The 15,613-nt window shown below is 46.5% G+C and overlaps 1 protein-coding gene across 5 annotated transcripts in view; it reads right to left on the reverse strand.

Moving 5' to 3' along the window:
* The window catches only part of ATP11C (ATPase phospholipid transporting 11C (ATP11C blood group)), a 182,496-nt gene extending 167,242 nt beyond the window's left edge, over window positions 1-15,254 (reverse strand). For 3 of the 5 annotated variants that reach the window (XR_014298532.1, XM_082681818.1, XM_082681819.1), the window contains exon 1: window positions 1,495-1,624. Coding sequence is in view for 4 of the 5 variants with exons in the window: in XM_082681818.1 (XP_082537944.1) it covers window positions 1,495-1,521 (27 nt within the window). In the remaining variant the exon portion in view is untranslated. Of the gene's footprint in view, window positions 1-1,494; window positions 1,625-2,039; window positions 2,093-15,155 lie in introns of those variants that run through there. The other 2 variants (XM_082681816.1, XM_082681817.1) reach the window with 2 other exon arrangements.
* Window positions 15,255-15,613: the final 359 nt, after the last annotated feature.

Below are 15,613 nucleotides of genomic sequence, written 5' to 3' on the forward strand. Positions count from 1 at the left end.
CACTCCAGGATCACAAGAATCTATGTGAAATAGAACTATGAAGTACAATGCTCTTTTACCTTCTCAGGCTAAATGTGAGAAACCAATTTCAGTCACTTGCTTTAGCAAAGCATCCAGTACAATCCAATTCCTACGGATTTCAAAATCCTGATATGCACAACCTCTACTGCTCTGTGCCACAGGTAAACCTGCTCCAATTTCATAAGACACGGCTTCTGGGTGAGGTAAACATTTAGAAAAACATTAACATAGCACTATTGTGATAATAACATTCTAAAATGGGATGTACAATTATTTCATTTAGCCAGGGTACATTTGGGAAAGTTTCAAGCGCAGAAAAACATGAGAGTAAATTCATCCGACGCATGAAAAATGCTAGCAACGCTTCGATTTGGAATAATCGCAGGAAAAGAGCCAAACCGACAAGTTCTCAAACAGACATTGGAAGGGGGGGGGTGGGCGCTCACAGCGCTCAACCATTTTTCCTAAGGACAGAAAAATGAAAATTTACATACGAACCCTTTCTTTCACATCATTGGCAGAAATAAAATCCTATTCCCGCCACCTCATCTTGCAATTAAGGAACTTGCTACAAATAGCAGCATAGAAGTAAATGGTCCCGGTTTTACTCCATTCTTAAGGTACCCTCCAGGAGTAAACAGATTACTCAAAAAAGTCAGTAGCCAGAAATCGCTTGTCCCGGTGCCAAACTCCCTCGGCAATGAAATTCCCTTTTCTGGGGTTGTGGGAGGGGGTCAACGTGGACGGAGGAGTCCAGCCGCAGCTCCCTTCCTTCTCCCCTGGGTCAATGTCTGGGGTGTTCGGGGCTCGGCGAGGCTTCCGACCCGGCGCTCGGCAGCGGCGGCGCAGCCTCCTCGCGTCTCCACCTCCACCCGACCCACCCTGACGATCACCCTCGCTTTTATTATACCCTCAAGGTGAGAGGCTTAGGCTGGGTCTCCAAAGTTTGCCCGGCCTCGGGTCAGCAGCCGGCCGAGCCCCGGGCAAGGCTGAGGCCGGCCCCAGCCTCTCACCCTTCAGCCCCCAGGTCCTTTTTGGGCCACGGTGACAGGTCTAGGTTTACCTCCATGTGCTCGTGGCAAAGGAAACAAAAGAAAGCAACCTCCCAGATAATAAAACGCCATCTTCGACTAATTGGCAAACCGAGGGGCCCCTGGGTCGGTCCCTCCACGGGTCCCTCCCCATCCAGCCCGAGGGTGGCCCCCCGTCCGAGGTAGGGTCTGTAACAGCCCCGGGAAGCTCCGGACAAATTGTCCGGGGTCGGGGGCGGGGTGGGGGGCTGCTCCGAGAGCCCTACCTGCCTTCCCACCCTGGCCGCCTGGGCAGCGTGTTTCAGTTAAAATGTAAAAACGGGTGGTGGTGGTGTCTCCCAGAGATGGAGTCATCCCCTCAGAAAATTGTTCTGAGGGACCGGACGAAGGGGCCGGCGAGCAAGCAAACCGGCACGCGTGGAGCCGCAGGGAGTGTACTTACAAAACGGTTAAAGCTCCGGCGGAACATCGCGTCGAAGGCTGCCGGGCGCCGAGCTGGGCTCTACTGGGCTGTCTGAGAAGGTGCCGTCCACAACACACACTGCGGCGTGGGCCGGCGGCGCGAAACGGACGGCGAGGCTGGCTGCCCCGCCACCCGCCCGCCCTCAGCGGCTCTTCTCACTCCCCCCGCCCCCAGGCGCCCTCGCACCCGCGGCCCCCGCCCGCCTCACTCACCGCCCGCCCCCGCCCCGCCCGTCCCGGGGACGGCGGCCCCGCCGTTCCCCCAGCTCCGCCGCCCCGCCGCTCCCGCAGCAGCCCGCGGAGAAAGCGAGCCGAGCGCGCAGGGAAGGGATGGCGGAGGAGCGCTAGGCTCCTCCTGCAGGGAGGGGGGCCGCCCCGATCTCTCCACCAGCGCCAGGTTCGGCACCCCGCCGTCTGCACTCTTCCCCGGCGCGGAGCCACAGCCCGCCCTCCCTGCGGCCAGCCCGCGTGCTTCCGCCCCGCTCGCGGCCACCGGGGACCCTCCCGAGGCGCCCCGCGCCTCACCTCGCCTCAGCCCGAAACTACTCCCCTGGCTTGGGCGGGAGCCACAGCCTGCCCTGCCCCGGCCCTAACTCGTCCGCCGCGCCGCTTCGCTCGCAGCCCCTCCTCAGTCCGCGGCAGCCGCGTCGCCCGCCCGGCGCTTTCGTCTCGCACTCGGGCTGGGGAGCCACGGTGCAGCCTGCCGGCCCGCCCCAAACCCGCCAGACAGCCGGGCTCCCCGCTTCCCGGCGGGGCGGAGCCGGGGTCTGCGCGAGGAGCCGGGACCGGCAGGGCGCTGTAGAGACCCCAGCGCGGGCGGGGCGGAGCGGGGCGGGGCGCGGGCGGGGGGATTAGTTATGAAAGCCGCCCCCTCCTCATCTGGAAAGGCGCGGGTCTCCCCACTACCCTTGCTTCGCTCCGCTCCCACCTACGCGGCTTTCCCTCCTCTGGTTCTTTCTCTCGTCCTGTCTCCCCACCTAAACCGTCTCACTTCCACTTTCTCTATTAGGTTGTAAAGTCAGGCTTTGTGTCGTTGCTGCTGTGCAGCGGGGCGGGATTTCCCTGACAACCCCCCTTCCCCAAACTCCTCCCTCTCGTCCCCACCCCCTCGCTTCTCCCAGAGCAGCCTGGGAGTTGTAGTCCCGCCGCGCCCCTATTCCTCCTAGTACTGCGGGCTGGGAGCTCCCCCACACGCCCGCACGGGATTTGCCCAGAGGGTTGAAGGAGGAAGCGGCTGAGACCGCTGGACCGAACCGCGGTTCTCAGCTCGGGCTGGAAGTGGAGGCCAGGAGCGCTCGGTAGATTCCCTGCGGTGGGAAATGTGAAAAGGATACGTGAGGCAAAGCCCCGAATGCCCGGAGCCTTCCCTAGGACGCGAAAAATTGTGCACCGGGAAACGCTCTCCACCCTCGGCTCCTAGTTTAGAACTGGAATTTGCGAAACTTTAAACATTACATATGAAAGCCGAGGCTAGAATTGCCACGAGACTGGCCGTCCCAACCCACGTCGCCCGGTTTGCACCGCCCTTTACGGCGTGCCCCGAGGCTGTTGGAGCAGAACGTTCAGATTCCTCTGAAAAAGTAAAGAAGAAATAAGTAAAGGAAGTTCAGGGGCATCTCCACGAGCCACTACCGTGTCACCTTCTCCTGCCAGTGTGCCGCTGGGGACAGGGGCCAGCTACACCGCGGGCCTACCCTTGGGTCGTGAAGGGCCTTTACTGCTGGGCGCAAGCGCTTCTCCTTTTCCCCTCTGGGGTTTAGATTCATTTCAACAGACCTTTCCTGGGCATTTTCTTTGCACCAGGCTGTGTTAAGGGCTGGACACGGCGACTTCTTAAAAGACCTCCCCAGAGTGGGGGGAGGTGTCGCGCTCTGGTCAGGGCTAACCACGTGCCAAAACAACAGGTTAGAAGTAATGGCTGCTAGACTAGAGGTGCCAAGTGCTGAGAGCGCTAGTAAATCTGAAAAGGGGGTCTGGGAAGCGTTCTCGAAAGCGCTGGAGGTTAAACTGGACCCTACAATATGAGAAGGCTTTAGAAGGAGCGCAGTGGGCAAAATCCAGGGTGGAGGGAGAGGTCGGTGAGGAAGTGCCGGACAATCTAAGAAAAAGAACACACCGTCTTGGCAGACGCCCAGCATGTGTGGGCGGGCACGGCCCGGAGGAACTCAAACCCAAAAGGATCTTCAGAAACGCCCTAGAAGTTTGCACTTGATAGTGTGAGCCACGAGTACCCATCCTCACCGAAGTGCAAACGCAGGAGACTTAAGGTATGTTCCCAAACTGTCCTAATTGCCAAGAAGTAAAACCGTGCGTTTCCAGTTCTTTCCCTATGATGGTTCCTTGTGTTTACTCACACTTAAGGCTGTATCTAGTGATTTTTAAGATTTATGTTAGATGTCTGTTAGTCAGATATTAGGATATTTTATTTTATTGGCAAAATGGATCTAAGGTTTTGCTCTCTACTCTTTCAAAGATTTATTTTCAAATAGAAAAAGTATATTTTCTGGCTTTCCTTTTATTGAGCAGAACGACTAACGTAATTTAATTCACTAATTGTTGAACACCTACTATGTGGCAGGCACTATTCTAGACACTGACTGGAATTTGGGGGTGGAAGAGCGTATTGCCATTTGTTCTAGGTATAAGTCTAGAATCCTTATCAATAAAATACATCCTTATCAATAAAATTGGTAATAGAAAATGAGTTTAGACATTTGGGGATGCAAGTGCTTACTAATAAATAATAAGTAATATCTTTCCATATTCAATTTTGTTAAATGAATGGAAAAAATGTACTTAGCTTATAGATTCAAACAGATCAACTTAAAAAAAAAAAATTGGACTTCCCTGGTGGCGCAGTGGTTGAGCGTCCGCCTGCTGATGCAGGGGACACGGGTTCGTGCCCCGGTCCGGGAGGATCCCGCATGCCGCAGAGCGGCTGGGCCCGTGAGCCATGGCCTGGGCCTGTGCGTCCGGAGCCTGTGCTCCGCAATGGAAGAGGCCACAACAGTGAGAAGCCCGCATACCATCAAAAAAAAAAAAAAAAAAAAAATTAGAGAACTGGAAATTGTTTTTCAGTATTCTCTCACACATCATTGTGTATTTTCTCACATGCCGTTGCCACGTTGCCCAGCTTAAAAGCAAGGCTTTTAGGATCTCCCAAGATATAGCAGTATTGTTGGTCATATTTTCATTTGTTATTGTAATTTCACCATCTCTCTGTCCTCCTAATTTATTTCATCACAACACCTATACTCTTGGGTCCAGATTAATTTGCTTGACTATAAAACTGCAATTCCACATAAATATGCTCAGCAAAACATGAAATTTGTGCAAGGTAATTTATTTCCATATCCAAATTCAACCGGAGTTAGAGTTACTCTCACACACCCATCCTTTAGAATTTCTTTCCTTTGTGAGGTGTTTTTTTTAGATAAGAAGAAATTATTTTTGTTCTTTTCAGTGCCTCTTCACAGCTTCCAAAAGAAACCCAGGTGTTGTAGAAAGCTGTTGTCACTGGCTATGAAAAGTGGACCATCACCCAGCATTTTCATTTGGCCAGTTACATAAACAGAACTGCAAAAACTAACTTCCTCCTGTCTAAACTGTCAGACCTCTTGGTATATAACACCAACTCTTGTGGTGCATCAGCTGACTGCAGTAGAAGCCCCAGGCTCCTGCAGGCAGGAGTTCAGAGGAAGCAGTCTTCTGTCCCTATTACCATCTTGACTAGATATAATTTGTACTGTCTCGGAAAGGGAAGGGAAAATGTTCCTTGACCATTTCAGTCCTGCTGCCCTATTTCCGTGCAAGCCCCTTGGAAGCCCTTCTTCTGTATCACCCCCCTTGCTCTTTCCCACCTTCTACCTCAACCCCTCAGAAATCTCACCATGGGAAATGGGCAGAACACCCACTAGGGCACCGGATTCATCAGTTCATGCTTGGGAAGGAGGGGAGCAAATTGCTTCTGGGATCAATTGGTTGATCAGCAATTCAGGGATCTAGCAGGAGGGGAATGATGAGAAGGAAGAGTCACTTCCTCGTCTAATACTAAGAAAAGAAAGAAAAAAAAATTTGAAGCTGTTATATCAGCATCTCTATCACGGCCATCAGCAAGTTGAAGAAATTCAAAGGTCTCCACCAGGCGCAGAGGTTAAGAATCTGCCTGGCAATACAGGGGACACGGGTTCAAGCCCTGGTCTGGTCCGGGATGATCCCACGTGCCGCGGAGCAACTAAGCCCGTGTGCCACAACTACTGAGCCTATGCTCTAGAATCCGTGAGCCACAACTACTGAGCCCACATGCCACAACTACTGAAGCCCACGCCTAGAGTCTGTGCTCTGCAGCAGTAGAAGCCACCACAATGAGAAGCCCGCGCACCGCAACGAAGAGTAGCCCCTGCTTGCCGCAACGGAAGACCCAACACAGCCATAAATAAATAAATAAATAAAACAAAAAACCCCAAAATACCTTGTAAGACTACCTTTTGCCCATTTGAAATTTCTTTCTCCCTTACAAAGCTGGCCTTAATGTTGATGTAAAACCAATTTTACCCATATCTTCCTAACTATTGGCCCTCTCCAATTCATTCCCCACCCTGCAACCACAGAGGTCTTTGGAAGACAAATCAGATCAAATCACTCCCCTGCTTATGACTTTTCAGTAGCTGCTCATTGCTTTTAGGATAAGTCCCAACTCTTGCCTTAACCTCAACTACAAGGTTCTGAATTCTCTGACCGCTGCCTTCCTCTCTAGCCTCCAGTGAGCCTTCTCTCCCCCTTACTCACCAAGCTACACTCCACTGGCCACCTTTTATCCCTTGAGTTCCCAACGTTCTTTTTCCCCTGACAGATTTTGCACTTGCAGCCATCTCTGCGGGAATGCTTTCACAGCCTTTGCTATTCATCTTTCAGATCTCAACTTAAATGTCACTTTGTCAGATGAGATCAGGGCTCCCTGTTATAGTGCTCCAAATAGCCCATATTAATTACACCGAGGGTACTGTACTGACAAATGAGGTTAGTAATCATGGAGAACAGAAGTCCAAGGGGATTGTGGATGATCTAATATCATTTTGCTTTTCAAAAAGGGGAAGTAGGTGTCTTCTAGTAATCATATCAAAGGCATGCACGGTCCTAGAACTGATTGTTCAAAGGATGGGGTATTTTATTTCAGGGGAAGGGAAAAGGCAATCACTACGAACTACGGTGAACTCACTCGGATATATTTTGGCCTCCAAGATTCAGAGAAGATGATTTCTGATTCAGAATTCTACATCCTGCTAAACTATATCGGGAATATAGAGAACAGGTTGGAGAGGATGTGGCATAAGAAGACTAAATCTTTATCTTCCCAAATAGGAAGTCATTAAGTCAAAATATCTCACTGTAGTTATTTTATTTAGAAATAATGTGGTAAATACCAGAAGAAACAGCTAAAATAATGAATAGTGCTTGCCTCTAGGAGTACGAATTGAGAATGGAGAAGAAGGGGATAACGGACTTCTATTTTATCTCTTTACAAGTCTTTTTTTTAAATTTTTATTTATTTATTTTTGGCTGTGTTAGGTCCTCGTTGCTGCGTGCAGGCTTTCTCTAGTTGTGGTGAGCAGGGGCTACTCTTCATTGCGGGGTGCAGGCTTCTCATTGTGGTGGCTTCTCTTGTTGCGGAGCACGGGCTCTAGGCGCATGGGCTTCAGTAGCTGTAGCATGAGGGCTCAGTACTTGTGGCATGCAGGCTCTAGAGCACAGGCTCAGTAGTTGTGGTGCATGGGCTTAGTTGCTCTGCGGCATGTGGGATCTTCCCAGACCAGGGATCGAACCCGTATCCCCTGCATTGCCAGGCGGATTCTTAACCACTGCGCCACCAGGGAAGTCCCTCTTTACAAGTCTTATAATTAACTTTTTTTTTCCTTTTTCATACCAACTGCTTTTTTTTTTAACATCTTTATTGGAGTATAATTGCTTTACAATGGCGTGTTAGTTTCTGCTGTATAACAAAGTGAATCAGCTGTACATATACATACATTTCCATATCTCCTCCCTCTTGCGTCTCCCTCCCACCCTCTCTATCCCACCCCTCTAGGTGGTCACAAAGCACCGAGCTGATCTCCCTGTGCTATGCGACTGCTTCCCACTAGCTATCTATTTTACATTTGGTAGTGTATATATATCCATGACACTCTCTCGCTTTGTCCTAGCTTACCCTTCCCCCACCCCGTGTCCTCAGGTCCATTGTCTACGTCTTCGTCTTTATTCCTGTCCTGCCCCTAGGTTCTTCAGAACCATTTTTTTTTTTAAGTTTCCATATATATGTGTTAGCATACAGTATTTGTTTTTTTCTTTCTGACTTACTTCACTCTGTATGACAGACTCTAGGTCCATCCACCTCACTACACCACATCTTCCTTATCCATTCATCTGTCGATGGACACTTAGGTTGCTTCCATGTCCTGGCTATTGTAAATAGAGCTGCAATGAACATTGTGGTACATGACTCTTTTTGAATTATGGTTTTCTGAGGGTATATGCCCAGGAGTGGGATTGTGGGTCATATGGCAGTTCTATTTTTTTTTTTTTTGGTTTTTTTTTTGCGGTACGTGGGCCTCTCACTGTTGTGGCCTCTCCCGTTGTGGAGCACAGGCTCCAGACGCACAGGCTCAGTGGCCATGGCTCACGGGCCCAGCCGCTCCGCGGCACATGGGAATCTTCCCAGACCGAGGCACGAACCCGTGTCCCCTGCATTGGCAGGCAGACTCTCAACCACTGCGCCACCAGGGAAGCCCTATTTTTGTTTTTTTAAGGAACTTCCATATTGTTCTTCATAGTGGCTGTATCAATTTACATTCTCACCAACAGTGCAAGAGGGTTCCCTTTTCTCCACACCCTCTCCAGCATTTATTGTTTGTAGATTTTTTGATGATGGCCATTCTGACTGGTGTGAGGTGATACCTCATTGTAGTTTTGATTTGCATTTCTCTAATGATTAGTGATGTTGAGCATTCTTTCATATGTTTGTTGGCAATCTGTATGTCTTCTTTGGAGAAATGTCTATTTAGGTCTTCTGCCCATTTTTGGATTGGGTTGTTTGTTTTTTTGTTATTGAGCTGCATGAGCTGCTTGTAAATTTTGGAGATTAATCCTTTGTCAGTTGCTTCGTTTGCAAATATTTTCTCGCATTTTTTTTTCATCTTGTCTTTTCGTCTTGTTTATGGTTTCCTTTGCTGGGCAAAGGAAAAGCAAAAGCTTTGAAGTTTCATTAGGTCCCATTTGTTTAGTTTTGTTTTTATTTCCATTTCTCTAGGAGGTGGGTCAAAAAGGATCTTGCTGTGATTTATGTCATAGAGTGTTCTGCCTATGTTTTCCTCTAAGAGTTTGAGAGTGTCTGGCCTTACATTTAGGTCTTTAATCCATTTTGAATTTTTTTTGTGTATGGTGTTAGGGAGTGTTCTAATTTCATTCTTTTACACGTAGCTGTTCAGTTTTCCCAGCACCACTTATTGAAGAGGCTGTCTTTTCTCCATTGTATATTCTTGCCTCCTTTATCAAAAATAAGGTGACCATATGTGCGTGGGTTTATCTCTGGGCTTTCTGTCCTGTTCCATTGATCTATATTTCTGTTTTTGTGCCAGTACCATACTGTCTTGATTACTGTAGCTTTGTAGTACAGTCTGAAGACCGGGAGCCTGATTCCTCCAGCTCTGTTTTTCTTTCTCAAGATTGCTTTGGCTATTTGGGGTCTTTTGTGTTTCCATACAAATTGTGAAATTTTTTGTTCTAGTTCTGTGAAAAATGCCAGTGGTAGTTTGATAGGGATTGCATTTTGCATTGAATCTGTAGATTGCTTTGGGTAGTATAGTCATTTTCACAATGTTGATTCTTCCAATCCAAGAACATGGTATATCTCTCCATCTATTTGTATCATCTTTAATTTCTTTCATCAGTGTCTTATAATTTTCTGCATACAGGTCTTTTGTCTCCTTAGGTAGGTTTATTCCTAGGTATTTTAGTCTTTTTGTTGCAGTGGTAAATGGGAGTGTTTCCTTAATTTCTCTTTCAGATTTTTCATCATTAGTGTATAGGAATGCAAGTGATTTCTGTACATTAATTTTGTATCCTGCTACTTTACCAAATTCATTGATTAGCTCTAGTAGTTTTCTGGTAGCATCTTTAGGATTCTCTGTGTATAGTATCATGTCACCTGCAAACAGTGACAGCTTTACTTTTTCTTCTCTGATTTGGATTCTTTTTATTTCCTTTTCTTCTCTGATTGCTGTGGCTAAAACTTCCAAAACTATGTTGAATAAGAGTGGTGAGAGTGTGCAACCTTGTCTTTTTCCTTATAATTAACTTTTAAACTATGTACGTGCATTATTTTTGTAAAAATAAGAATCAGTTTGAAAATACAAATAGCGTTTGGAGACACAGACTGGAAGTAGGAGAGCATTCTAAGGAGGAGAATGGCAAAGATGTGGAGGCAAAAATATTCCAGTAAATGGTTAGTGGACCTGCCTACAGGAGCAATGGGTTCACGTGCAGGAGTAGTAAATGATCTAAAATTTTTACCTCCCTTCTAGGAAACCCTGGAATATTCATTCCATCATATGAAAGAGTAAACCAAGAAAGAAGAAGACATCGAGAAACAGGGGTAAACATAAAAGAGAAGTGAAGGGAATTCCCCAGATGATAATGAAAGAAAGTTTGTGGTAGACAGCTATGTGGCACACCTAAAGATCAGCCAGGCCAGAGGAGAGTAGGAAGATGGAGGGATACAGGAGGGATGTATCTAGAGAAAAGAATTTTTTAAAGTAGCTAATAGATTACCTGATGTGTTTGATGATATGCAGAGTGGTATTCAGAAATGTTTTACAGGTATGAGAAAATTAGTGAAGAATTAGTAATCGATACATATAAAAGAAAGCAAACAAACTAACAAAAACCAAGGCAGTTTTTAACTGCAGGAAAAATTGAAAGTTGCTCAAGAAGGTAAATGAGTCGTGATAAAATACTGTTTGGCTCCAAACTGAAAGACATTTGCATAGCCATAATAATGAACACTGCCTTACTGTTTTACCAAATTAAAAAACTCTTTTGTAGAATGAAGGGAAAGCAAGTTGGAAAGGATGGTGTTGTAAGAGGTCTAAATCTTTAGCTTCCATGATAAGAAGGCAGTAAGTACTATCTAAAAATGGAAAGATCAAGAACATCAGTATAAGTACATTATTTAGAAATGCGGAAGTAAATATTAGAGGAAACAGCTAAGATTATTGAAAGTGGTTGCTTTACTAGTACAGATCAGAAGTTGGGAGAGATGGAGTAGAGGTCTGCTCTTTTGCTTTAAAAAGTCTTATTAATCTAGTTAACTTTTAAACCATGAATATGTATTACTTAAAAAAACTTAACAAAAAGAGTAAATAGCATTTTGAATGCGCAGAAAGGAAGGAGAGCATTCCAGCCAAGAGAAACAGCAAAGATATGAAGTAGTAAATAGACCTTCCTAGGGGAGCCTGAGTTCACAGTGGGGAGCAGTGAAAGACAATTTTATAGCTATCATTTATTGAACACTTGCAATGTGCCAGACACTGTGCTAAGCACTTTATACACATTACCTCATTTATTCTCATTAACCGCATAAGATACCATTACTATCCTCATTTTACAGATGAAGAAACTGAGAGGTTAGGGAACTTGCCCAATGTCACAGCTTGACAATAGCAGAGCAAAGAGTCAAACAGGTCCACCTGACTCCAAATCCATACCCTTAACCACCACATTTTGAAGTCATAATTGGCAAGATTTCATCACTGATTTAATTTATGGAACAAAGGAGAGAGGTGAATCCAAAATGACTCTAAGGAATTAAGGCTCAGAGCATGGAAGAAAAGGTTTATTCATTTATTCATTTCAACAAAAGTTTATTGAATGTTGATTACATCCAGGCAGTGTGCTGGAGCTATAGTAATGTGCATGAGAGATGTGATCCCAGCTCTCATAGGGCTCACCATCAGTCGTACATAGGAAAATCATTCAGAGGGAACATGAATGGAGAAAATTGGGAGTTCAGTTTTAACTATGTTGAAGTAACAATAGAATGCTCTAATAAAAAGGTATAGTATGCATGGAAAATGTGGTTTAAGACCTTGATATAAGATGCTCTAAACCTCAAAAGTTTACCCCTGGGGCTGCCCTGGTGGCGCAGTGGTTAAGAATCCGCCTGCCAATGCAGGGAACACGGGTTCGAGCCTTGGTCCGGGAAGATCCCACATGCCCCAGAGCAACTAAGCCCGTGTGCCACAACTACTGAGCCTGCGCTCTAGAGTCTATGAGCCATAGCTACTGAGCCCACGTGCCACAACTACTGAAGCCCACGCACCACAGCTACTGAAGCCCGTGCGCCTAGAGCCCGTGCTCCACAGCAAGAGAAGCCACCGCAATGAGAAGCCTGCGCACTGCAAGGAAGAGTATAGCCCCTGCTCAGCACAACTAGAGAAAGCCCGCGCACAGCAACAAAGACCCAATGCAGAAAAAAAAAAAAAAGTTTACCCTGGTCAAGGGAAATCAGAACTGAGGAGAACTATTTCATTTAATGCTTCAGAAATCCTGCATGAGCTTTAAGAATGCAGTTTCAATGGTGGTTGGGCTGGAAGCCAGATTGCAGGAGTTTATAGATGTAATCCATTCATTTGCAAAGCTTGATGGTGGAAGAAGGAAAAAGGATTGTACAATTGCTAGGAGGGCCGTTGCTAGAGGGCCGTCAGGATTAAGCGTCTTTTTTTTTTTCTCCCCAAACTAAAGGAGACCTATACATGTTTAAAAGCAGAGAGGGGGCTTCCCTGGTGGCGCAGTGGTTGAGAGTCCGCCTGCCGATGCAGGGGACGCGGGTTCGTGCCCGGATCCGGGAAGATCCCACATGCCGCAGAGCGGCTGGGCCCGTGAGCCATGGCTGCTGAGCCTGCATGTCCGGAGCCTGTGCTCCGCAACGGGAGAAGCCACAACAGTGAGAGGCCCGCATACCGCAAAAAAAAAAAAAAAAAAAAAAAAAAAAAAAAAGCAGAGAGGGAAAGATTCTGTAGAAAGGAGAAACTGAAGATTTCAGAAAGAAATAATGATTGAGGAAGCTGGGTGTGAAATGAGGTAAGAGGGGATGGACTGGAGAATAGGAGGCTCAGGTCGAGAGGGGAGGAGGGACCCTTCCTCTTCTAAGACAGGGACGAAGGCTGAGAGGGGAGAGAGTGAGTCGAACAGTCTTAGATGAAGAGGATGCACAGGAGTGAACCGTCTCTATCTTTTTTAGTTTTTGTGAGAAAGGTCAATTGGGAAGGGAATGGAGCTTCCTAAGGAATCAAAGAATAGAATTTGAAGCTCAGATCTGAAAATTAACAAACCCTTTGGGTACTCAACCACCCTATTTCAGTCGCTTTCTACTGTTTAAAATAATGGCAGATTGTACCATCCTTCAGTCTTCCTGATCAACTAATTCAACTTTTATCTCACCCAGGCCAACTTTTAGGTACTAAGACTCAGGCAGGATGCCATCAAAATCCATTAAAAATGGCTCTCTTCCCAGCAGTGATAGTGATGCAAACTCCCCTTAACAATCAAATCCAACCTTGCATTAATTAATATCTCTGTTGGTGTCTGTTTTAAGTCATATAGTTCTTACTGGCTCACTTTCTAGCATTTGTAATTCCATTTGGCACTCTTCGGCAAGTATTCAGTCTGCCCTACTTGAAAAAGTATTTGCCATTTTGGTTTCACTTATTTCTTGTCACAGGATATAAGTATAATGCACCAATATGCACAAAACACAGAACAAACACAAGAGCTTCTTGAGGGCAGGGACCATGCCTTATTGATCTTTATGCCTATTTTCCAGGGAAGAGCGTTAACACATTGTTGAAGCTAAAGGAATGTTGACAAAGGAATGAGTGATTATGGATGTGCTGTTATGGAGAGAGACCTAAACTGAGATCCAGGAGATGTCAATTCTCGCTGTTATTTAGGGTTCCCTTTGGACCAATCACGTATATTCTCTGGACCTTATTTTCCCCATGGGAAAATGAGGGGATTGGATGGTTTATTAAATTACTTCTTAGTTTTATATGCTATTTTTTAAAATTTTATTTATTATTTATTTTTGACTGTGTTGGGTCTTCATTTCTGTGTGAGGGCTTTCTCTAGTTGCAGCAAGTAGGGGCCACTCCTCATCGCGATGCGCGAGCCTCTCACTATCGCGGCCTCTCTTGTTGCGGAGCACAGGCTCCAGACACGCAGGCTCAGCAGTTGTGGCTCACGGGCCCAGTTGCTCCGCGGCATGTGGGATCCTCCCAGACCAGTGCTCGAACCCGTGTCCCCTGCACCGGCAGGCAGACTCCCAACCACTGCACCACCAGGGAAACCCTATATGCTATTTTTAAGTAGATAAAATTTCAGGTTTCCAAGTGGCAATATTTAGATTGCTGTTAGGAACTTGTTCTAAGTCCCTGGCCAACCCATTGGTCACTGCCTGTGAGTCAGAGTAGATCCGTACCTCAGGCCATCTCTCCTGGGCACAATAGACAACCAGATGTGTTGCTCAAAGTTCTGTCCACTGGGAAGATTTGCCTTCCCTAGTGTCTCTTCAGGGCACCCCATGGTGGGATTGTAGTGATGCAGTCATCCACTTTAAGATGGTGCCAGCTTATCTATGCAGTTTTGTGTAAACCAGGCTCATGTATTTCTTTTTGACCTTAAATCATTTGGTCATAGGTAACTTACCATGAGGCCACAGGTATGGATTGAGGAGGGGCAGCAATATGGCGGGAGGAGGTGCCAAGGGAGTCTGGACCACCTGCTTAGGAAACTAACTTATGCCTTCAGATCCTGCTCAGACTGCATCCCACATAGACACCTTCCACACGATGATGGAATACTTCTGGGCACCCCAGACTTTATGGCCAGGCAGATGAGATAACACTGTGATGGGCAGCCTGTGTCTTTATCCTCACTTGACTAGGCATTCAGTCTCCACCAGAAACCATCAGCAAACCAGGAGACTCTTCTCAAAAGGGAGCTTCCAACAAAACAGGAAATCAATTGAGGTGAGCAAGGCAGACATCCCAACAGGTGTTTACTAGACCTTCTCAAACTCCCCTGCCTCCTTTTAGCACTGCCTTTTCCTAGCCTCTGTGTCAAGAGCCCAGTGCTCTTCTGCAGTCCTCCCTTATGACAGAGGAATGAGATCTGATCAGCCTCTTCAATTTAAGAATTTGAGGACTTTAAAAAATGTTTAAGTGTTTAAAAAGAACCGCAGGGAATGAGGAACGCTGAGCCGAAGTAATGAGTCTATGGTGGTGGCATTTAAGTGTAAAGGATGTGGGTGTGTAGGGAGGGTTCACTCACCTTCTGCCTTTCAAATCACACCTTGCGACTGCCAACTTCTCTGCCTCATACCTTCTGCTTTACAATTGTGGGGAAGGCCAAGTTTCCTTTCTGCTCCAATTGGCCTGCCTTTCAGTATTGCACACCTCCTCCTTACTCCACCTTCCCTACGATATACTACCATACCTGTGCTTATGAGAATCTTCCTAATCAATCCTGGGTAACAGAGAACACCCAACCGTGACAAAAAGACTAAACCCATCACATAAATTAAGTACTTACGCTACATTTCATTAGCACTCGCAGGAAAGCTGCTTCCTTCTCTGTGAGTATCTGTGCATATAGATTGTCCAGAATCACCCAGGCAACCAGGTATAATATGGACTTCAAAGAAACAATGGTCTTGTCATTCTTCACAAAAAGTTAATTAGCTCCTCTCCTGAAGACCAGTACTAAGACTATGACTGGTAATGTCTCAACTCCTGCTCAGCTCTAATAATCAGGCTATTTCTGTGTCATTCCGTGACTGCTGGGCAATCTCCCGTCATTAAAGACTGTTTTATGTTACCACAGGGCAGGCAAGTTTCCAGTGACCCTTAGGCTTCCGCAGGAAGTTTTAGCCAGGTCTAATCACTGTGGGTCTCCAGCAGACCCACTCCCCTCCCCATCCCGACACTGCTGTCCAAATGAAATTTGGTTAAAGGAATAGAAAAGTCACAAAAGGGTAGAGTGGAGTTTAT

The sequence above is a fragment of the Grampus griseus genome, assembly GCF_964374135.1.
Source record: "Grampus griseus genome assembly, chromosome: X".
Taxonomy (NCBI): Eukaryota; Metazoa; Chordata; class Mammalia; order Artiodactyla; family Delphinidae; genus Grampus; species Grampus griseus.